General features: G+C 38.6%; 1 protein-coding gene across 1 annotated transcript; it reads right to left on the bottom strand.

Moving 5' to 3' along the window:
• Positions 1-480: 480 nt before the first annotated feature.
• Positions 481-22,567, bottom strand: MCHR2 (melanin concentrating hormone receptor 2; the record flags this gene model as incomplete). Its single annotated transcript, XM_084261309.1, has 5 exons — positions 481-805; positions 1,921-2,040; positions 3,429-3,623; positions 14,525-14,734; positions 22,386-22,567. The coding sequence occupies 5 exons, from the start codon at positions 22,565-22,567 to the stop codon at positions 481-483; spliced, it is 1,032 nt and encodes a 343-aa protein (XP_084117435.1).
• Between the last annotated feature and the right edge of the window lie 2,051 nt (positions 22,568-24,618).

The raw sequence follows: 24,618 nt of genomic DNA, 5'->3' as shown, positions 1-24,618 counted from the left end.
TAGCTGCAGGAGCAAGTGCCAAATGAGACAGCTGTAGATAGGAGAAAAATCAATAGTTACCCCCTTCTGAGTCATCAGTAACTAAGTCTCTTTTGGTCATTAACTTACAGTTTCCATGACTTCACACAGTGTCGGATCTCAAATGCCTGCCACAGTCATTTTATCTTCTCACAATCAGAGGACTAGAGCTTTTTAAAATCCTCTTTTTTGGTTCTTCTATGTAGAAATCATCATCATCCAAAAAAAAAAAATAAAAAAAGCAGTGGCACAGTAGTAAAGAACATTTCTGCAGAGAGCTAGGAGCTCTAACCTTCCAAGAGTTCTGTAGATTCTCTTGTATCTGCTGAATGCTGGTGCAATTCAAGCAACAAAGCCACTTCTGAGTTACACTTTCATGAAGGAAGTGACATCAGGCACATTATTGCAACCAATAAAATGTACACATAGGTAATGCATTTTTCTTGGGAGAAGATCCTCCTTTCAAAAACTTGACTTGAGGGTGTTTTCAATGATGTTGACATCCCTTTCTCCCATCCTGACTTCCACATTTGTGCACCGACGGAGACGTTTCTGGAAGTTCCCACTAAGTAGGATGTAAAGAAATGGGTTAATGCTGCTGCTGGCATAGCTGAGGCAGATGGAGATGTAGTAGCTCACATAGAAGGTCAAGGTTGGCTGAGAAACCTGAAGATTCACAAGCTGGATCACGTGGAAAGGGGCAGCGCTTACCACAAACACGCTGACCAGAGCAAGCACCATCTTAGTGAGCCTCATGACTCTTTGCCTGGGAATACTGGTGGTGTAACTGCAAAACAAAGAAGAATCCCTAGCACAGAAAGTCAAGATGGGAAAATACTGCAATGGATTGAGGATGTTGATGAAATGGCAGTTATTTGAGACCAACTTCACCTACAGTGCATGCAAAGGCCAGCTCTCAATGACTTCATTTTTCTGTTGTTTGCATACTGTTGTTTCCTCTACTTAGGCTGAATTAAATCCTATGCCACACCGATACAGAAACCACTGAGAACTGTTCACACACATTTGATGAAATGCTGACAATTATTTTAATTAAAAATGCTTAATCTTTGTCAACACAGGAGCTATATACCTTCTAACTCCTTTTCAGCTATGGCTACATTTTTGCTAACAGCTGGAACAGAAATATCCAGTTAAAACATGGCTACTATGAGCTTGAAGGAGACTGAAAGAAAAAACACAAATGATCCTCCTGTCTGAGGTATTAAAAAACAGACCAAAATGGAAATCAATTTTGTTTTTAACAGAAAATAGGTAAAAGCTAAAATTCAAAGCATGTACTCCTAGAACCAAAACGTGCTGAACAGGCGCTGCTGTCACAGAAACCGGGAAATTGTATTTCACATGGTTTATCTGTCAATTTTCTTTTATTGCCCAGGCTCCCCTAGGCTGAGAAGAGTTTCTGGGGATCTTCATGGGGACTGGAGTCCCATTCCCACAGGAGGGGCGATGCAGCCTGGAAACACCTGACCTGCAACCCTCTCAGGCCACAGCAGCTGGCACCAGACATAGCACCCAGATCCTCCCAGCACTTCCTAATCCCTGAAATGAGGGCTTGGAGAGACAAGATGCCGAAGGGCAGGTGTCTTCCTGCAGCCAGAAGTGCAGGGTTGGATCATGCCTTTTTGTTGTCCTCAGATAAACTGAGGGTCTCAGCCATAACTTTCTCCTCTGTGTTTCCTTCTAACTGGGTTACTTTGCTCACGCCCCTGAATCCTGTCCCTAGCCTGTTTCCTGGGAACCTAATGCAGCATCTGAAGCACCGAAAGTTACATGATGCTGTGCCTAAATGTTGTTTCAGAAATAATCCTTTTGGCCTGTTACACATAAAACCTTTGTGGTATGAGCAGAACATAGGAAGAAGCATGAATAATCCTTTACCTTTCTGCTTTCTTGTTTTGCTGATACATCTCCCACGTGTAACACAAAATTAAAATATAGCAAATAACTATCAGTGGCAAAGGAAAAAAGAAAGTTGTTATAGTAAGATAAAGTGTATACCTGTAAAACAAAATGCAAAAAGAACAAACAAGGTGATTACACAAAGGCAATCTCATAAATTTAAAATAAATGATGTCTTTTCATAAAGTAGTCTCTGATTTGGGATTCTTGCTTATGGATAAATGGAGCCTACTTTGGGTAGCAACGAATAACCTAGAACTTCAAATAGCTGTTCAGCACTTCTAGGAATACTGTTGACTACAGGAAGATAACTATAAATTCTACCTCTTAGCTCCCCAAATTCTGTATGTGTGTGCTTTACAGGTGCTCCAGCACCTGTAAAATTAGTGAAAATTCTTGCAAGCATTTATGCAGGACAATCTGCTTAGTCACCTGATACTTTGCCAGTCTGACTGTAGACCAGTGATGACCACTTTCTGAGCAGTTTTTTCACACATTCTTGCATTGTTGGTGTATTCTAATCAACACCATCTTTCCTAATTAGTTGGTTTGCTGTTATTTTGTTACAATTCAAGTTATTTTGCTTCTGTTTATTCTTTATCAACTGGAGAACTTCCAACAAAGAAGGAAATTAGGTTGTTTTGTTGTAGTTTGTTCCTGACAAAGAGACAGAGTTTTTCTTGTTGCTTTACAGATTGAGAGTTTAATAATGTGTTAAACTTTCTGGTTATTGATGTCAATTGTCTTTTACTCTGTCTACCAGAGTCTACTTTAACTTGTTTTCACACTTTTCTGTGTTAACACCTCTTATGTGGAATTAAACAAGCCTCTGAAAATTGGTCATGCCATCTGAGAAAGGATGAACTAGACTGAATTCCCCAGATCCGTTCAACCCTGTTTTTCTTCTATTTCCTCTGATTTTTTTTAGCATATTAGGCGTCTCATGACCTTGCTAAAATAAAACCACCCAGTATCAGCTAAAATTTGCTCTCTGCTAATTAAAATTAAAATTTTCTTATATGTTCCTTGCTAGTCATCACTCAGCAAGATAGTTTGAATTCAATAAATAGTAAGGACTGTGCTTGGCCATAAGATACTGGAAAGTCAAGTATGTAATTTGAAGTGTTTAATCTCTTCTGCGATCTACATCTTCCAAACATGACAGTCCAGCAGTCCAGAAAGGGCAGTGGGAAGCCATTTGTGAACAACAGATACCTAAATGAAGCAAGAAAAGATAAGGAGAAACTGAAATCTTCCACTGATACATTTACTATGTGGGGGCCATCTTGCTGAACTTGGTCATGCTGGGGTTGCCTCTAAATTATCAATACAATCTGAGATGTAATGATTTGAATGATACAAGGCTCAGCTTCAGCTTGAATTCTATTCCTTCCATCCATCCATCTGCCTATCAGGGATGTCAAAGATAAAAGGGGTGGTATCCTCAAACCAGCTGAAGACATGATCCCCCAAGTTTGAAAGCTTACCAGAGAACATCATCAGGTGAGGTTAGATCAAAAGCACAGCTTTCCAAACCATCTTTAAACTTTATTACTTTTGAGTAGACCCACACAGGGAACATCAAAATAAGTGATGCCACCCATAAACATAAATTGGCTTGAATTGTCTTTGATCTTGTTCTCAGGTGAGTTAGGCGAAACGGCTGGACAAGAGCGAGGTATCTGTAAAAGGATGTAACAACAATTTAATTGAAAAACAATAAAATATTCAGGTTAATATTGTCTACAGCAAAATAAAGATTCTCATAGCCATCACAAGGGAAAGAAAAGGCATTTTTAAAAATAAGTTGCCCGTACAACATACCAGAATGGCTTTTATTCAATTAATTCCCTCAACATTCAACAAGTGATCATGCTTTAGTCACAACATTATTTAATTAATATAAGAGTTTAAAATAAATTATAGTAGATTAGCATATAGGAGAGAGAATTTAAAAATCAGACATACAAGAAGCAGGCAGTGACAAAATCTGAGACAAAGTTAGTTCTGGAAAAGGACTGGAGATCATCATTTAATACAGGCAACACTGCTATTTAAAAAAATAGAATTCTAGGAGTGCTCAAGTCTCTTATAGTAGTAATTTGAATGTTTAGTCCCCACATAACTGAAGATAAAACTGAAGGACTTTGCTACCTTGGAAGTAACCTTCAGTTAGCAGCAGCTTGTGACAAGAAAACACAATCAACTTCTTTTTCATGACCTTCATGTTTTGTAAAATGTCGGGGTGAACTTTAATCTATTGGATCAAAATGGATTAAAGTGGGCAATCTTTGAGCTGAAAACAGAGTATTAAATGCAAAAATTCATGTAATAAAAAAAAAGGGGAAGTTAAAGAGGGGGCATTTTCCCTGTCTTTATTTTTTTCAGGAGTGAGGAGGGTAGATACAAAGTCCACTGCATTTGGTACACATGTTCATTTCCAGATAAGAGCAGACTACCTGATTCATGACCTTAATTTAACAACTTAGAATAAATTCAACAAAGGCAAAGAAACCCTTTTCTATCCATCATTTGCACACAATGTGGCATACTCAGACCAGAGTAGACCTGGATAAAAGGTACCAGGTGCAGAGTATGCAATGAAGGCTGAAAATTTACATTTCCCTTGGTCTTGGTACTGCTTTGTGGCTGTCAAACACACCATGCTCTGCAAAGCAGTTTGAGGGGAGCAGTAGCACTGGCCTGTGATGGCTTTGAGATGGTACAACCACAAGAAACAACCAGAAAGCAGCAGCAACCAGCCTCGCATTGGTGCTCCACTGGCAAGCTGCAGCAGATACAGCTCTTGTGACCCGGGTTTCCCAGTGGAGACATCAGCAGGGGGATGATTCTTGTCGCATTGCTGCCAGCTTAAGGATATGATCAGTTATGATTCCCTCTGATATGTGATGAAAGGTCTACTGCTGAGGTCCTAGCCCTCCTATTGGTGGCTGTACCCATTGTCACACAGATTGTTGGTGACTGGAGGCTTCTGCTTCTGTCTTGGCCCCATGACTGCCAAATCGCTCCCCATGACAGGGAAAAGGGCAGGTGGAAGAACCTAACCTCTGGCAGAAGGAGCTGACGGGTGGGTGTGGAACCATAATGCTGAAGAGAAATAGGTGAGATGAAACTTATGGAGAAAACTCGGTTCATTCATTTATCAATTCATAATTCTTAAACTAGCGACAAAGCTAAGTGAAAGCTCCTGAATGTCAAAGTTTTACACACAAAAAAAGAGAGAGGAAGCTTTGTGGCTTTTCCTTTTTTTTTTTGTAGAAAACATTTACTTTATGACCAGGCTCTACAAAATGGATTAAAATTTTAATTCTGTCCTTTTCAACTATACCACACGTTTTTTATTTGTGCATAATGCTGGTGGAGTTTTGGGTAGCAGCAGTGAAACATGTCTTTCATGTGGGAGTTAGATTGACTCAATTTCTTTCAAAAAGACTGAGAACTCTGAATCATAGTCATAAAGCTCTTTTGAAACTGTAATTTTCTGAAATTAACTGAAAATGAATGATTTACTAGCTGCTAGGAAAAAGACAGATTATATAAATAAACAATACTCAAAACCAATTTTCTTAGTGATTGGCTATTAGCAGTTTCTCTACCAAATTCCAACATGTTGACTTCATGTCAGAATATTTAGAACCTGTACAAGTCAGAAGGATAAAACTGAGAGCTGTTTAAATACTGGTGGAATTGTCACTGAATTTTAGTGCTTGTAGAGCAGAAAGAAATGGCAGCCTAACAAAACAAAGCAGTCCAAGCTTGTGCAATATGAATGTTAAGGTACTGCATAAGAATGCACTCTTTTTCTAAAGGAGTATCATCTACGTGTTGAATCCCACAGCAATTGTGCTCTGCTAATTAAGAAAACAGATTTGGAAAGAACATCATTGTTTCAGAAGGCTTTTTTTTCCCCACCTGAAAGCAATATTTTCACTGTGTTCTGACCAAGGACCTTTAGATATTAATTCTCTATTGCTCTCAAGCTATACCTTAGCTAGAAATTAAATAGCTCTGTCTCAATCAAGGAACTACATGTTTTTCACAGATCATGTAAGAAAAATGCAGAAAAAAAGGATAAAAGCCTGCAAAGAACAGTCTTCATAATAACATGATTCCTTCTTAAATGGATTGAACAAAAGAAAAGCAGGTATAGACATGTATTAGGGTGATTAAATTATTAGAAATAAAGGAATAGAGTTTGATGAAGTTATACCAGATTTACATAGTTAAAACCACAAGAAGCCAGATGGGAATGTATAACACCAACTTCAATATGTGCAAATTGAATGTGGCTTTTTGCTGTCAGGTACCCTGGTATGCATCTACATTACTCTGCTAAAACCAGAAACACTGCTGTGCATTTTCCTCAACGTGGCTGAGAGCCGAAGCTTAGTAAGTGACTGACTGCTTAAGAAGATATTTGTCAGGCTGAAACCTCAAGTTTAATTAGGCTGTGGATTCATTAGTCCAGCACTGATACCAGTAAACAACCAGAAATATCATTACTTGGACAGCAGTAACTTTCAATACCTGTCATTCCTTTGTCTCTGTACTAGTATGTCCTTGTACATTTTACACAATGTGAATATCTGATACTGACCAGAAGATCCTTGTCTGTAGGTGCCAGCAACATGTTGCCTGCAAGAACTTGAAATGTTGCTTGAGATGCTGTACTTGTTTTTCACACATCAGGTTCACCAGCCTGCCAGAACACGGTGCCTGCAGCACCTCAGTTGCTTGAACTTTGGAGCAATGACATTCAGGAGCCAGTGCATAAGATCAAGAAAGATCCGTATTTAATGTGCTAATAAACTATTTCCAGACTTGCTTGAATATTACTATGAAATAGGATTATTTGATGATTCAAGCTCTGCAACAACCAAATTCTTTTCACTAAATAAGATTAAAGTAACAGCCATTAATGCTAGAATCAGCGAAATGCTTTTCTGGCATGTGATACCTTAAAAAGCTGTATCTAATTTAATGCAGTTATTCTCAGTCCTCATGATGGTGACAGAAAGAACAGAAACCCTCTACATTTGCAACAGGAGAAGAGCTTTGTGCTGTTCTTGGTACAGCTACCTCTCCTGTTTCACTGGCTGCCTCATGGAAATAGCCTGTGATGCTGATACTTCTTGAAGGATCAGGGTAATTGTGAGTAATTTACAGGTTTCCCAGGTGCTTAAAATGTGTGATTACTCCTGCTTTACACAAAATTTGACTGTAGTCTCCATGTAAAGACCAGTGTACTACGTATACTTTGAGGTTGTTTTCATTTTCCAAGTGGTACAAACAACATCTCCACGCCAAGTAAGGGAGCAAATACTACAACTATTTTTAAAACCAGCAGCAGAGATGTTTCCAAAGGATCAATACTGAAGAAAGTTACAATGTCTGTTACAAAAAAAACCTCAAACAAACCCCCCTAACTCCTCCCCACCAATCCAGCAAATAAACTATGAATTAAAGGAGGTATTTGTGAGAAAATGAGTGTGGAAGATGGACACAGGGCACGTGGGTGAAGCACAGAAAGGTGACAGTAGCATGGAGCAAGGAGTGTGCCTAACCAGGCACACCTCTTTCCGCAGGCTGCAAGGAAGGTGACACGTCATGTTTTCCCATCCTTTGTTGTGCTCCCTGTACTCCCTTGAGTCACCTCTTCGACATGCCCGTCGCCTGCTGTGGATGAGAGACAGAACTGAGGCTGGTGCCTATAGTTGGGTGAAACAAAAACTCCTTAGTGCTTTCATATACTTCTTCCTGGGGAGGTTTCAGTGACATCTCCATTTTGTTTCCATCTGCTTAAGCTCACAAGGTACTTAACCACAAAAACACTAGTTATTTGCTCTTTCATGAAGAGTGTGTAACTCTGTTGCACAAGGCACAGAGATTAATTACCAGTGTCTGTAGCTGATGGCACATATTTAAGAGAAAAATCAGTATCAAAGGAGAGAGACTGGAAGAACAGCAGTGCGGGCCTCCAGGCAAGCATCCTTCTCTGGGTCTCTTTTCTGGTGCAGTATGTGGTTCCCCCTATAATGCTTCTCCTATAGTATGAATGTAGTTTTCATCAGGACTTACTCTTACCAGTGTCTCCTGATTATGATGCTGTTGGCCTTGCCAAAAGCACACGTTGCTGAGGCTGTGCACTGACTTGCTGTTAAGTTCGGGACACGCATGTTTTTGGGTCTGCTAATGTCAACCAGAATTTTTGACCTCAGGGTAGAAAGAGGGAGGGGGAAGGGGTGATTCTCACGCTGGTGGCAGTCACTTCCCATGAGAACCCACTGTAACAACATGATTGGGTTTGCAGGTGCAGGGCTGGGTGGATAACAGCGCAAGATCCGCAGCGTGGGAACAAGGGGAAAATGCTGCCCCCAAGACTCTGGGAAAGGCTGCTGCAGCAGCTTGGGTGACAGGGGACAGAGCTGCCAGCAGAAAGCCAGCTACTGAGCTTCAGAGAAAAGGCTGTTAGAATGCAAAAGGCTGAGGCTCTTAAGGCACCGTGTGAAGTACGGCTTAGCAGATGATATTGCCTTTGCTCAAAGAACCAGAGCCCAGTGCAGCTCTGGACTTACAGTGAACGCAGTTCTTTTTGACAGCAGCTGCAGACTAGTGGTTATCAGACTTATTAATGTTTGTAATAAAACTAACCAGCATTGAAGATCATTAAGGGAAGGAATGGCACGTGCAAAGAAACTCCCTTAGCCTGGGATGGGTACTGAATCTACATCTTCCAGCTCCAGAGGTGCTCACCACTGCCTACTGGATGGCTGACCCTGATTCCTTTTGCAGTGTTGACATTGTTTTCACAGGATCACAGAAATGCAGGGGTTGGAAGGGACCTCAAAATATGATCTAGTCCAACCTCCCTGCCAGAGCAGAATCACCTAGATTAGGTCACACAAGAACATGTCCAGGTGGGTTTTGACTGCCTCCAGAGAGAGACTTCACAACTTCTCTGGACAGCCTGTACCAGTGCTCTGCCACCCTCACAGTGAAAGTTTTTCTTACATTTTTCTTATGTTTTTCTGGATACACAGCTGAGTTGTCATGGTATTGTGACAAAAGTAAAGGGAAGGTTGCTAATCATGTAGAAGAGGGTACTAAAATCTGGCCTGTATATATGTGCATTTCCCTATGTATTGTGAAGTGACTTCTCACACTTCCTGGATCGATTATTTCGCTGGACATTTTCATATACCAATATGTGACTCTAAAGGATAATTTGTCTGGGTTTCTAATTCTCATTTTTAATATTCATCTGATCAAAATAAAAAAAAATAATTTAATGAACTTAAAGTGAAGAGGAAATCATTAGACTGAATAGAATGCAAAAGCCACCAGATTCAATCCAATGTAAATGTAAATGATTCTTTTCCTTGATAGAACTCAAACTTATTCCAGCCTGATGGTATTCTGATTCACCCTTCCCCAGACAATAAGAAATTAATCTCACCCTAAACACTTATCAAGCAGCTTTTGTCTCCATTCTGTTGCAGTGATGGGTTTCTATTGGCTGTCTCAGTTTGGATGTAATTTTCGATCTTGCCCATTGTCTGGTGATAAATTTGTGAAATGAAACATGAGCGCTGCATTTGGGAAAACATGCTGTTCTGAAAATACGGGGTAATTTCCACTTCAAACACAGAATAGAACTTAAAGGCAGACATGTGCCCTCATCTGACAAAGTAATTATCAGTAATAAGAGAGTCCTTTGTTGGGAAAAGTCTGAAGAATACTTACCCGAAACAAAAAATATCAGGAGTGTCTGAGCTGCGTCACAGACACAGAAAGCTGGAGAAGGAGGCAGTGGTGGAGCCTGCAGACCTCTCAACAACAAGGTACCAGGTACATAGTGCCTGTTACCTGTGCCTATGACCACATTTCTTTCTGCTTTTATGCCAAACTTGCTGTTACAATGCTGCCTGGGCAAATAACAAATGCATGTGCTATGATCTTTCGTGAAAGCCAAGGTGACACTTTGAAAGTGTTTCATGGGAGCACGTGCTCCTAGTTAGTGTTATAGCTGATGGCATGTCTTCTTGTCTGATTTCTAGCAGAGCTGTAAACAAGTGGTCATACTTCTGTCATTCGTATGGGGCAAGAAGAGGGGAAACACGGCTTCAATTTTTCCTTACTTTTTTTCTTCCTGCCTCTAGAAGTATCATGAACTATTTGACATCTTATGGTCTCATATTATTACTATGTATTGCATATCATCACCATGTAGTATACTATTATTATTACTAATTTATCTAATTAGCCTCAATTATCTAATTCATTAATCAGTCATTTATTATCTACATTGGCTTAAAACTTACTGCTTTAGGATTGCTCCATGAGGCAGCAAAGTGTACTACGCTCCACAGCAAATGGCAGGCTACTCAGGAGACTGAGCTTTTAAAAGAAGGTTTTCTTTCACCTTTTCCTGTGGCTGGGGTGTCTGTGGCTGCATGTGAAGCAAGCAGCACCGGAGAAAGGAGTATGAAGAGCAAGGAAAAAGTTTAGTCCATGACAAATCAGGTGGTTCTGGTCTATAAGTAACTGAAAGCTCCTAAGTTTCACAGCGATATGGCCCCACCTTACCAGCGACGCTGCCTTGGTGAATATTTCTCTGAGCAACATTACAACAGTGGGCAAATGAGGATCATATTTTCGCATGCTTGTCTGTCTCAGCTTGGGGCACTTGACTGTTTCTTTTCATCTGTCACAGAGCTGCTTACTCCAGATTTATCTTCCGAGTTTTACCACTCCATTTATGTGCTTGAAGCCTTAAGAGGTGTCCTGGTTATGGTCAGGCCAGAGTTAACCTCCCCAAGTAGCCAGTACAGGTTAGCTGAATTAGCACAGGCTGTTTTCCACATCACCTGACATCACTACCTCATAAAATAGGATAAATAAACGCTTATTTATTTATTTATTTATTTATTTATTTATTTATTTATTATTTTCCTGGGAGAAAAGGAACATCTTCAAGCTCCCTGATTCTCATTTGTATTTTATATATCCTTGTGCCAGTGTTTCTCTTCTCAAACCTTTGAGTTGCCAACTGAACTATCTTATTTCTGGCTGGCTGCAATCTTATCTTTCCTAACACATGTGGTTCTACTCTAGGTACTTTTGACTGTAGTTTTCTTAGGAGGCTGAGCCAAGGGTTTACAGCTGTGCCATACCAAAATATGCCTTGGATCACAGACAACTGAACCATTATCAAGAATATTAGACCTTTTCTTATAATCCAGGTTTGCACAGATAGTCAGCTGCCTCTTGTATGCCATTAAGGAATAAGGAATGATGTGACTTCTGAGTCTGCATCAGTAATTTTGATTGTGTAAGTTTTGGCTCCTTTTATAAACGTCATAAGTCAAAGCAGTCCTTTGCCATTTTAAAGAGGCCAGTAACAGTGCTAATTGCAATGTTCATCTTCAGTTTAAGTCAAGAGGCTTATTGGAATGTTCCAAGTAACAACATTAGTGTGGGACATCATACTGGACACGGTTTTCACCCATCTCACCATCTCTCATGTCTCACCAGACACTACAGCATGAAAGTATATCAGTATTTGGGATCAAGAAAATGCTGCCTGCAGCCTACACAGCTCTGATTTCGCTGAGGTCAGTGATGTTTTCATTGAACAGACAAATTTACTTTTGATGCACAGGGAGAAAAATGGTATTGGGATTGTTGTCCCTGTGTGCCCATGTGCACCCTTTTCAGAGAACAGGTGTGAGTTGCTCCATATAAATTTTTTTTTGACCGATAGGCAAAAGTTCTGGTACCACAGATTCATACAGGTTTAATTTATATAATGTCCACCTGTGGTACAAACATGAATTTGTATTTAAAAATATGTTTTATGTCAGTTTAGGAAACTTTCTTATGAATTTTTACATGCATACACAACTTGCATAGCTTTTTACAGCTTTCCTTAATTTTTTTTTTACTCTGCATTAACGTGAGTAGTGAAAAGCAAAGTTTTACACATTGTACCCTTCATAAATTGACCCTCAAAGCTCCATGGAGAAAACAGCTGGTTTTGCCACTTCTTAAGATTGCATAAAGAAATTTGATTTGCAAAAAGAAATGCTGAAATACTAAATCCTCTGTTGGACCATTGCATGACTTAGGTCACTCCTATTATGAAGTAGAGGATTTATGGGAATAAGAACATTATCCGGTAATAGGACAGATGTTAATTTACATGTGATAGTAATTTTATTCAGCTCAGGCTTCTTCTGGAACCACCTTCCCAGGTCTGACCTGCTTGTAGAACACTGTTGAAGTGGTTTTATTTTTGAGAAATGTGAAAGGGGACATGAATCACAGAATCACAGAATCACAGAATTACAAGGTTGGAAAAGACCTTTAAGATCATCAAGTCCAAACATTCCTGTCCTATGCTAAACCATATCCCTAAGTACCTCATCTATCCTTTCTTTAAACACACCCAGGGATGGTGACTCAACCACCTCCCTGGGCAGTCTGTTCCAGGTCCTGACAACTCTCAGTTGCCCTGGTGCAGCTTTGTGCCATTTCCCTTTGTCCTACCTCCTGTCTGCTGGCTGAAGAGACCATCGCTCACCTCTACAACCTCCTTTCAGGTAGTTGTAGGTGGTGATAAGGTCTCCCCTCAGCCTCCTCTTCTTCAAGCTAAACATCCCCAGCTCCCTCAGCTACTCCTCATATGATTTTCCCCCAGAAGATGTCCAATGTTGCATTAGCCACAGTTCTAATGTTTGTTGCTTTTATTATGAATGTGGGATGATTTTACACTCTGATAAACTCCACAGATTTTTTTTCATAATAGCTGTTTTTATCTTTTCACTTAATGAAGTCTCCTGGGTGCTTTACTGAAACTATCACGTACTAAATGGTTTTGTGGCTTGTTATCCAAAAAACATTTGTCTCTCTTGGCTATAGTGTCATAATTGGTATCAGCAGTGATAAAACAAATGGGAGAGAAGTAATTTGAAGACCAAATGTATTTGAAGTGTATTAAAAGCTTGCCTTGAAATAGAAAAGAAAGCACAGGCTTATTCCCAGTAGTTTGGGGGAAAAAAGCCTGTCTAGTCTTTTTCCTGCTTTAATACTTACTATCTTTTGCACAAATCTTTTTCTCTGAACAGCAAGACTAAAGATACTGCTATGTGTAAATTCTTTAGGAATACAGGAAAAGATTGTCATGTGTCACATTTCTCATATGCAATTTTAAGAACAGAGATGTGGTGGGTAGACCTTGGCTGGATGCCAGATGCCCACCAAGCTGCACTATCACACCACTCCTCAGCAGGATAGGGAGGGGAGAAAAATAAGATGGAAAAAACCCTGTGAGTCAAGATAAAGGCAGTTCAATAAAGCAAAAGCAATGATTGTGCACAGAAGCAAAGGAAAAACAAAAACTTTAATCTCTACTACCCATCTACAGGTGATATCTGGTCATTTCATAGGGAGCAGAGCTTCAGTACACATCACTCTGGAAGGCAAATGTCATAAACAACAAATGCCCCCACTTCCTCCCCCTTTCTCTCAGCTTCTTATTGCTGAGCAGACATCATACAGTACGGAATATCCCTCTGGTCAGTTTGGGTCACCTGTCCTGGCTGTGTCTCCTCCCTAGAGCTTGCACACCCCCACCTACTGTTGAAGGGAGGGGGAAATGTTGGAGAGACATCTTTGATGAGTGGCAGCACTGCTCAACAGTAGCCACAACACCGGTGTGTTACCAGCACCTTGCCAAGTACCAGTACACAGCTCAGCGCTGTGAGGGCTGCTCTGGGGGAAATTAACTCCAGCTCAGGTAAAATCAATGCAAAAACTTTTGAAATCGAACTTCAAACAAATTGATAATTTCTTGGATCTTTTTTAAGTCAACCAAATAAGACTTCTAATATCATGGGTTAGTGCCTCTTTATGATAGCCATACTTTATCCAATTATAAATGCATTTATTCTGCTTCTTTCTCCTAGAGTCTTCTTAGTGATTCCTGCTGTGCAGGAAAATTTGCCTTTTTGTTTTCCTTCATGTTCTTTCCGACATATGAAAGAAGACTTATTTGGTCCAGAGCAGACTTTTCTTGATTTTTTCTTGATTTTGGTCACTTTTTTTCTTAAGATTAAGAATGTACAGAAGCTGTTTTTGAAATATCTAGTTATGATAAAAGCTAAAATTCTTGTTACATGCTTGCTGCATTTTAATAAACATTTTAAAAAATAACAGGTACAGTAGATTTCTGCAGTGTGTCTGGGAGCCAACTTTTCATCTTAAACAAGAATGGTTAAAACAAATTTAGATTTAGCTTTTACTAGAAACTGCATCTCTAAAGATAAGCCCCAGACCAGTAATAGAGGTGGTAACTGGGATGCTTTAAGGCCTTGCTCATATCATGATGTTATAGAAAGGCTTAAAATACTTCCACAAACATCAGAAAAGGATTCCTGCAGTTTTCAAAATATCAGTAATCATGACTGTTGGCATTTTTCATTCTTGAATTACTACAGCTTTGCATAAACACAGTCAGCTATTATCGTCCTGGGCTATGGAATGCTAATGTGAAACCACATACCTGTCCAGACTCATTGCAGTCATAATGGCACTGCATGTAAACTGGTTGCATGTGTCCAGGGAGGTAATGATTGTGCAAAGGGGGCTGCCAAAAACCCACTCGCCTCCACGTGCCCACTGGTGAATGAGAAAGGGCATGCCAATGATATGAACCAAATCTGCTACAGCCAAATTGCAGATGTAGATATCTGGAATAGTTTTCTTCTGTGTTCTGTAATAAATGGGAAGACATGAAGATGATTATTTGACATAGTTATTGTACTGTTTTTCAATGATACTGTTGGTAGAGCAGACCTCAAAACTGAACTGCACACAAATAAGTACACCACCAGAACGGCTATTTTAGAGTCAGGGGAAGGTTATCAGCCCAAAGATACTTTAAAATAAACACTTTAGGCTCAAAAAAAATATTGTTCAAAATTTTGTTTTCCAATAGAGGTTGAGAGGGCTGTTTAATTTGTTAGTATCTGCACTTATCCATATTCTCCTTTGAAAACTGTAAAGTGTTCCAGATAAACATAGGTCCAATGGACATAGGAACTCTATAGTAGAAGAGATCAGAGCCTTCCTGTTATGTAGTTGGCCCAGGGCTGAATCTTGGTTAAAGATGCAGAGAGGAGGTTGTCAAGTGCTCAAGACAAAAAGGGAACTGGTGAAAGAAGAATGATCTTGAAAAAAACCACTATGCATTCAAACATTTTAGGATAGTCTCATGATTTTTATACATACATAGGGATCACAAATAAGTTAAATCTAAGCACTGAGAGTTTGACTTAATCAGTTTCATAATATCTATATTGTGTAGGTTTTGTGTTATGTATAGATATATATGAATATATATATATATGCATATGCTTTCCAAGATTCCTTTACCAAAATGCAATCCTTGCCTTAGTACACACCTTGACTTAGGCTTGGAGGAATGTAATATGTGCAATTGAAAGAATTTCTGACTGTAAATTGCCTTATTCTGTACAAGTCTAGGAAAGAAGCACAAAGCATCTTTGAAAAGAACTAATATTTATACAATTTCTTCTAATTACGGGACTTTATTAAAAAGGTCCATGGTCTCCATATGGAAATCACCTTAGTCTAGGCTCCCTCTCAATATCTCCAATTTTTTTTTTTCCCAGTCCACTGCAAGGTATCAGTTTATTTGTAATTCTTACTGGAAGACACAGAAGAACCAGCAGCTGGAAGAACTCCACCTGGCTACTCAGAAATCACATTCAGAAGCCCAATTCTATGACTGCCATTTCCTAAAAGGAAGGCATGTGAGAAGAGTTCCTAATTTCATATCTTTCATGTTGCCTTCACTGCATGCTATAGGCTATGAAATATGCTATAGGCCTATGAAACTATGTTTCCAAAGAAACAAATTTAGACTAGAGTGAATGAGCCAGACAAAAGTATTTTTTTTTCAAACATTTTTAATAAATTATGAAGTATGATTCACTGTCATCTGGTTATGATGCTGAAACCAAAGCCAGACATCTTTAAAATATTCTTCTTGGCACTAATGACTGGAGCTTGTGGAGAGAATGACGCATATATGATCTGCTTCCTCCATCCTCCTCACCCTTTAGGTTTGAAAGATGCAAAATCTCTAGGAAGAGAAAACCCCAAACTGTGTTTCAAGGTGTCTAACAGTACCATTACACTCAAACACACAGATTTCAAAGCATCTGAAACTGCCTGTACATGTAATTTTATGGAAAAGTTAAGATGGCCTTTTTCTGCTTTATTACATTCATACTAACAGGACAAATCACACTAAATTTGAAATTACTGTTGGACTCAGAATGACAACCTCAAATTCTAAACTTTATGGTAAATTTAATCAACAAAAAGTATACATTGAACAGCTGTCCCACGGTTGATGTAAAGGGAAGTGCTGTAATGCCCACCACCTCGTGCTTTACACTGAGGTTCAGAAAATTATGACTTTTTATATCAGTGTCCAAAGGACAGAACATGTATTTTCACACAGATTTTTCTATAGCTCCATGTGGTAGCTGCTCAGAGCAACAATATTTAAATGGTAACTCACGTAGACTTTATAATTTCAAATAATTTTGGAACATTTTATAGTTTGCAACTTTCTATATTTTACTGGGACAGTGGTGCTTACCTCCTGCCAAAACTATCACTTAAAAAAAAAGCAATTCACAAAACAAAAAAATTCCAATAGCCTCAATTTAAAACATTTTTCTTTTTGTCCTTTCAGTGATTTCTCCCTTCTTGCCACAGATTTGAAAACTTCTCAGCAGTTTCTCAAACTGCAGATATTAGCTTGTCAATTCATTCTTCCACTCATGCCAAGTTAATTTCCATCTCTGAAACACGCTATGAAACATCTACAAAAGCACAATGGCTGTTCTGTAAAATCTGTGAATATGTCAGATCTGCGGTTAGTCCTACCTTCAATTCTACTTCTACAGATTAAACTCATTAAAAATGAATTTGCATGATCCCATTCCATTAAAAAAAAAGAAGTGTTGAGCAGACACGACAATGTGATAATCCATATACTGGCTGTCACTCCAGTAACAACTTCAAGAAGTATGACAAGTGCATTATGTGTTGTCATCAGTCATTATTTATCCCCTCTGACTGCACAATGTGCTGTCATCAGAATTTATTTATACCCTCCTGGACAGAGAGTCTTCATTAACTAGAAGATTAAGTGCTAATTTGGAAGTGATCTTTCAGGTCAAAGACAAAATCGTTTATAAGTATCACACATTAAAAAACACAAGCACGAACCCTTTCTTCAAATTGGAAAGGTGGAAGTGGTATCCCTCATGGTCTAGGTCTACAATGGCAGGTTGCACCAGCTTTAAAGTCATCCTCCTGCCCAGGCTAGACCTCCCCTACAATATTTAGCCATTCCCAGAAAAACAGCTTAACTTGGAAGGAGCTTTTTTTAAAAAATTTCAAGCTCTGATGTTAATCATAGTCTCCTTCCCTTCTGGTCTCATGGGAGTTTACCTAAGTACTCAGTCACTGATAAGAACACATCTGATAGCAGCATTCCTGTAACTACTTAAGACTGTCTTGCAGCCCTTTTGTGCTGGTAAACACACATTGCACTCCCTCTTGGAACATTTCCCAAAGATGTTATTTTCGCAGAGTGGAAAAAAATATAAATACTTATCAGGTAGTATCTTGGGATAATCTATGGGATTATTCTAAATTAACTTTATCAGTTTGAAATTTAGTCCTCTAATGTCTCCAAGTGATCTTGGCTCTTATAATCACTGCGGAGAAACAGAAATCTGGAGGTAATTTATCCTTTCTTAGGTAGGTATTTGACAAAGATGATATGTTTTACTCTCTGTAATGTTTCTTCATGGAGAGATGTAAGTAACTGGCTTGAAAAATCAAAGTTAGGTTAAAAATGTTGCTCACCTCTATATAATTGAATAAGGCCTATACAAACTTGCCAGATTGAATCTTGCTCAGTACCTATTATGAAAAACTACACAAAAGTTTCTGTTCTATATCTCTGCCTCTGTGCCTTCCTTCATTTGACCATATCTAGCATTGAAGATTTCCAAGTAATACAACCATCTAATTTGTTATTGGATAACAACATTATCTAATGTTTAACATTAGATTAGCAATAGCTACAGAAGATGGTCCAAGATATTCTTGTCCAAAAATATATTTAATTTTAAGCTGAATCTCACAGTCAAGCTAGATAATGTCACTTAGAGACACGTATCAGTTGCTGTGCCATATATCATCACGGGAAACCCCGCATTTCTAATGTGGTTCTTTATTTCTGAAACATCTAAAACAGAATCAGAAATCAGAGTAAACTGACAGCATGCTGTTACAGTACAGAAGCACTTAGCTTTGCTGTAAATAAAGAATAAAGAATGGAACAGCTGATATATGTTGTAAGGTACTGGGTATGTTATTTAACATATCGGGTGGGGTTTTTTAGGAAAAGCAGGAACCTAAGATTGGGAGGGATAAAACTTTAACAGAACTGGGTCATCGTCTATCACAGGCAACAAGATCAGAAAAGACCTCATAACAGAGTAATTTCATCTCAGAAATCAACATTTTACTTCCACTACTCCTACTGAAGGCTATCCCTGGACATCACTAATGTAGAAGGTAAAATCACCTTCTAGTTATCAGCCTTTAATAACTCCTGAGCTGTACCCCCACTTGCTCTTGTAACAGTTTTGGCCTTTAGTTTAAATACTCCTTTGCCTTTTCTACTGTATTTGATCCTGATTTACAGAGAGCAAGCATACACCTCTGAGCATTTTTTTATTAACACCACCCCACCTCCTGTTTAGGTGAATTTTCATAGTTCTCCATTCCTCTGGTTTTAACAGTTGTTCTTTTCTGCTCTTATTCCAATCTGAATATCTCATCTTTCCTGGAAACAGTTGGTGAGAGTTGTATTTCAGACCTTGTTATGAGCCTGGAGAATGGCATTAGCATTTCCCTTTCCCCACCACCCTGCCCCCTGAAAGGCAAAACCTTACATGTATTACAGCTGTGTGTGCTTCTCACGCAGAATTACCCTATTGACAGCCCACAGCAATCCCTGGAGTTTTCCTCTGTTGTTTTCTAACTGACAGCAGTGCTTGCTATTTATAAAAAAACCCCACTACTAAAAAAACTTAAATGGCCTTGTGCTATTAAATGTTATTGCATCTCTGTTGCTCTACTCCCTCCTCTATCCTTTATCTGTTTTGTTCTGTATGACAGTCTTCTGTATGACTCCCCCACATCAGCCGCATCTCCCCGGCATATCTCATTAGACATACGCATGCACTTTGCCCCGGGTCTCCGATGGAAAATATGAAATCTGGCTGGTTTTTGCCCCAACTGGTAGCTAAGCACCATGCAAGCACTTGCTCACTCCTCTCCATAAGAAGGGTAAAACCCCAAAATTTGTGGGTTGAGATAAAGGCAGTTTAATAGGGTCAAAAAGGAAGATAATAATAATATTAATAGCAATAACAGTAACAACAATAACAATAACACAAGTGATGCACAAATGCAATTGCTCACCACATGCAAAAAGAAAATAAACAATTCTACAATCTGTTTCCAAGAAACAGATCTGCCTCCCAGCTAGCCTCCTCTGTTGTACATATAGGGAACATGATGCTGTATGGTAGGGAATATCCGTTGGCCAGTGTGGGTCAGCTGTCCTGGCTATGCTCTCCCAGCTTCTTGGCAGGGCGTGAGAAGCTGAAAAGTCCTTGACTTAGTGTAGATGCTACAACTACTTAGCAACAACTACAAACATCAGTGTGTTATCAGCATTTTTCTCCCACTAAATCCAAATTGCAGCACTATATCAGCTACTAGGAAGAAAATTTAACTCTATCTCAGCTGAAACCAGCACACCCCACAATCACTCGTTCCCTGAAAGTTTCAGGAAACTCATTTCCTATTAACATCACCTAGTACCATCCACACTTTAGATATTTTTTTTCTTGTTATAAGTCTTGAACACATTAGATTGTTCTTTATCTGAGTTAATACCTTCCAACATGACAAAATAAAATCTGTTAACAAAACCTCTGATCTGAATAGACTAGCTGCATGTAGTGGTTTCTATGAATTTCTGGTGGTGACACTACATTTAGTTGCAAGTACACATTCTCCATCTGAAGGCTCAGAATGCAAGTAATAAGTGTTTTGACACTTGCAATCTCTATTTTAGGAAATGCTATTTTACCACTTGCTATTAATTTCCTCATTAAAAAAATCAAATTAATCTGAAAAGCTGTACTTATGGATAATAGAAATCATATTTGATTCCCTTTTCTATAACATACTCTTCCTTTAAAATAATGTGGCTACATGGGGTGGTCTGGACCACATTTTCCTCTGCCATACAAAACCAGCCCTTCTCCCATCAGTCTGTCCACCAAAGTCAGTGGGTTTACATAAAATACGTACTGGCAGAACTGCAGACCAGATTTTGTAGGATGCTGGGATGAAGGTTGCTGGGTACTTCTGTCTGATACTGAACTCCTGCATTTTCTTCACCATTTTAATTAAATACCAACATATCTCAACTCCCTCTGTTATTCCCTAGGGATGAAATTCATTCACACAAGGAGGGCCAGCCAATAGTAATTTAGTTAATTTTAAAATTCAATCTCAGTGAAAATATGTATTTTACATGTACCTTTCATTAGGATTTTAATTATTTTATTCCAGTAAATTGCAAATATATAATTTTAATTTGCACTTTAAAATGTTTGTGCCTAGCTGGCAGAAGTGCTAGTGAAACTGGGGAGTGGAATTTCCAAGTTTCTTTCTTTACCATGTTTTACCATCTGAAAAGGACTTGCTACTGGAAAGTAGCAGATAACATTCTAGTTTATTAGAGTGATAATCTAGCCTCTTTCTCTTTTAAAAATTGACTCCGTGGTGTTAACAAAATTTAGATGTATGCATGAGAAAACAATACAACTCAGAAGCAGAGGCATTGAGTAGAATCAGATCTGTTCAGTGGAAGGTGAGAATTTGACATGGTTATTTTTCAAGTGTAGCTACATCTTAAATATACATTCATCTACAGAGTCTGAAGTTTGTGGCTGTCTTTTTTAGTGTTGGTAACTACCACATTAAGATTTTTATGCACTGTTTTCAAATCCTTTTCCTGTATATAAATGTTCATGCCCACAAATTTGAACACAAATATGGTTTAAATTATATTCTTTTTTTCCAAGTAATTGTCCATGTCTATTCTTTCTGTCTCTCATATTTTTATTTAAGCTAGACAAAGACTTTTCACCAGGGACAAAAAAAATCTTTGTTCCTTCTCAGTTTCATCCCAGCCTATTATTTTAGAGACTTTACAATTAATTTTTAGAAACTCAATGATTTCTTTTTTCCTTTCTATTCATTCATACATTTAAAAAGTCATATTGCTGTTATGTTCAATTCAGACATACTGTTTCCACATTTATTCTCTTCTGTGTTCAGAATGTTCTACAATGTTCTTGAGTGTACCAGGCATTGGATTTCTCTTAGTTTCAAAGGAAGGTTCCAAAAGCTCAGGGGTTGACAGTCCTAGGTTGGCCTTTGGAAATCTTTAAAAGGACAGTATGTAGAGGGTTGAGTCCATCAATTAATCCTTCCAGAGTGGGACATATATCACTATTATGTTGTCATAAATCTTTATGTTAAATATGTGCTGAAGATAGAAGCCACTTTTTCAAGAGACGTGCTTATGGATTTAGAACTTGTGGCAGCATCAGCCACTTGACATCAAATTCTTTATTATGTAGAAAAATAAATCTTTTGTTAAAATTAAGAGGCTAGAAGGTATTTTCTTGCATAAACGATGGCAGAGTCACATTTTATGATCCAAAAAACTTTAAGTAAGATGGTGCTGGAAAAAAGCAATGAGTTCTTGGAAGTTGCTGTAAATGTACAAAAGTTAATTAGAATAATCTGAGGTAGAAGCACGATTTTCAAAGGAGAAAAAGACTATATTTCAACGGATCTTAAAAGTATTTTGTAACATATTATAATGCCTGCCTTGTACCATAACTAAACTTTGAAATTCAGTCTAGCTTTTACCTTTTTTTTACCTGTATTTTGGTTTCCTCAAATATATTTGAAGTCAGTCAGGCACTTAAGTGCTTTCTCATAACAGAAAAGCCTGAAGCAGGCATACATTACTGCTATCTGTAGTCACGCTTTAATTTTTTTAAAATATCATTTTTATGAGAAGTAAATGTCAATGACTAAACAAAACATGAAAAAATTGCTATCCTTGTCTTTGCTGGGAGATTCACTTCCTTACTCGAGTCATCATTTATTTTTTTAGTAAAAAATTCTTACTGCAATATGTATTCAATTCATACCTTATTATTGTGAACACAATGAGGATATTTCCAACTAAGCCTGATGAACAGATAATCCCAATCAGAGAGGGAAGGATGATTGTCTCTGCAGCACCAATATCCTGGTAATGATGCCATCCATGCCAAGATCTGTTAAAGAAGCCTGGTGTATCGTTCTGACAGGAAGGCTGAAATTCATTCATTCTTCAGCGACTTTGGGACTTAGTTCTGTAGTAGCAAGAGAAACATATTTCATAGAATCAGAGAATGGAAGGGACCTTAAAGATCATCAAGTTTCAGCCGCTCCGGCATGAGCAGGGACACCTCTCACTAGACTAGGCTGCTCAAGGCCCCATCCAACCCCACCTTGAACACCTCCAGGGACAGGGCATCCACCGCCCCTGGGCAACCTGTTCTAGTGCCTCACCACCCTTATAATGATTTCCTAATATCCAGTCTAAATCTACTCCCTTCCAATTTAAAATCATTGCCCCCATCCCACTCCATGCCCTTCTAAAAAGTCCCTCCCCAACTTTCGTGTAGGCCCCCTTCAGGTACTGGAAGGCTGATATAAGATCTCCCTGGAGCCTTCTCTTCTCCAGACTGAACAAGCCCAGCTCTCTCAACCTGTCTTCATAGGAGAGGTGCTCTAGCTCTCTGATCGTTCCAACAGTTCCATGTCCTTCTTATGCTGGGGACTCCAGAACTGGAAACAGTACTCCAGGTGGGGTCTCCTGAGAGCAGAGTAGAGAGGCAGAATCACCTCCTTTTGATGTAGCCCCAGATATGGTTGGCCTCATTTGTGGAGTAATAATTTGAATATCATTAATTAAGACTTGTATCTAAGTGTGTCCCCAAAAAATCTGCTTGAACAGACCTTGTTTTGAGATGGATATTTAAGTGATCTCATTCTTACCTCACTTGTCTATGATTTTTTGAATATAGGAAATGACAATGATATTAGCTCTATTTTTTCATTCAAAATCTTGTCTAATCTTGTGTGTCTATTTTGAGATGCATGAAGCTATAAGAAACCTATAGTTTCCTCAGCTATAAGTTATACCTGAGGACAAAGACATGGGTACAGCTGCATATAGACCCTTTCTTCAACAGCTCCAGCAGAGCTCTTTTCTATCCCATACGCTCACTTGCCATCATACACCGAACAAAATCAGTCCTTACTTTCAATATTCCTAATTTTCTAGATAAGCAATCCTATATTTCCTCAAGTAAAGATGATCTATTTTTCCTTAGCTATCGCTTTCCCACCAGTTCACCTATGCAAGCTGTAGTCTCTGCTTGATTCTCCTAGTGCAACTTTAGGTTGGAGGGATCTGAACAAGTATGCAAAGGCACTCTGCTCAAAATTACTTGGGAGTTCATCAACTTCAGAAAAAGCACTGAGGAACTGTACTGCTCTTGGGTCACACCCATACCCAACTTCAAAAAACATTAAAATTAGAGGTGGATCATAGTTGTATATCTTTAATCCTTATTTGAGACAAATGTACGTCTGTAGCAAGTTTGATCTGTATTTTCAGCAAGTACAGTATTTTAAAGGAAAATTGCAGGCTGGGTTAAAGTAAAAAAAATTCTTTATCTGATATAACATTCCTTTACGCATTTGAGAATAAAATCAGCCTTTCACCAAATTTTGGTGTTTACTAAGTGATGATGAGTCACTGCTCTTCAATAGCGCCAAATTGACAGTAGCAGAGTTCTGCTGTTCAAAAGCAAGGAGGGCAGTGAGTAATAAATTTACTTGCCGAAACCAGGGGGTCTAGGAGACTACCAGAAATAGGAAAAATAAATGAAAATAAATCCAGGGACATATTTTTTTAAAATCTATTTTTAAAAGAAGCAATTTTCTGTTTTTCACAGAGAAGAAACTCACCTGCAACAACATGTTCCCTGAGACCAAACAGGAAGATAATTTTGCACTTGCATAAGCCATTTAACTCAAAGACCATGAAGAACTTTACAAACTTTATATTTCACAGCAAAACCATGACATAGGGAAGGATCATTTGATGGCAAAGTACCCTTTGTATCAGAAGAAGCCTGAGTGAAAGGCATGTGATCACAAGCACATTTATATAGGTGAAGACACAATAAAACCAGTGACTGCCATGAAAACAATTCGTCTTCATAAATACGCCTGAAACCATGTCTTGCTAGGGCATTTATAAGGTATATTGGAAGCATGGTCATATTCTATATTTATATTAGCAGGACCACATACATCTCAAGAATT

Source organism: Gallinula chloropus (genome assembly GCF_964237585.1).
Source record: "Gallinula chloropus genome assembly, chromosome: 3".
Classification (NCBI taxonomy): domain Eukaryota; kingdom Metazoa; phylum Chordata; class Aves; order Gruiformes; family Rallidae; genus Gallinula; species Gallinula chloropus.
This window is presented reverse-complemented; position numbering and strand designations above follow the sequence as displayed.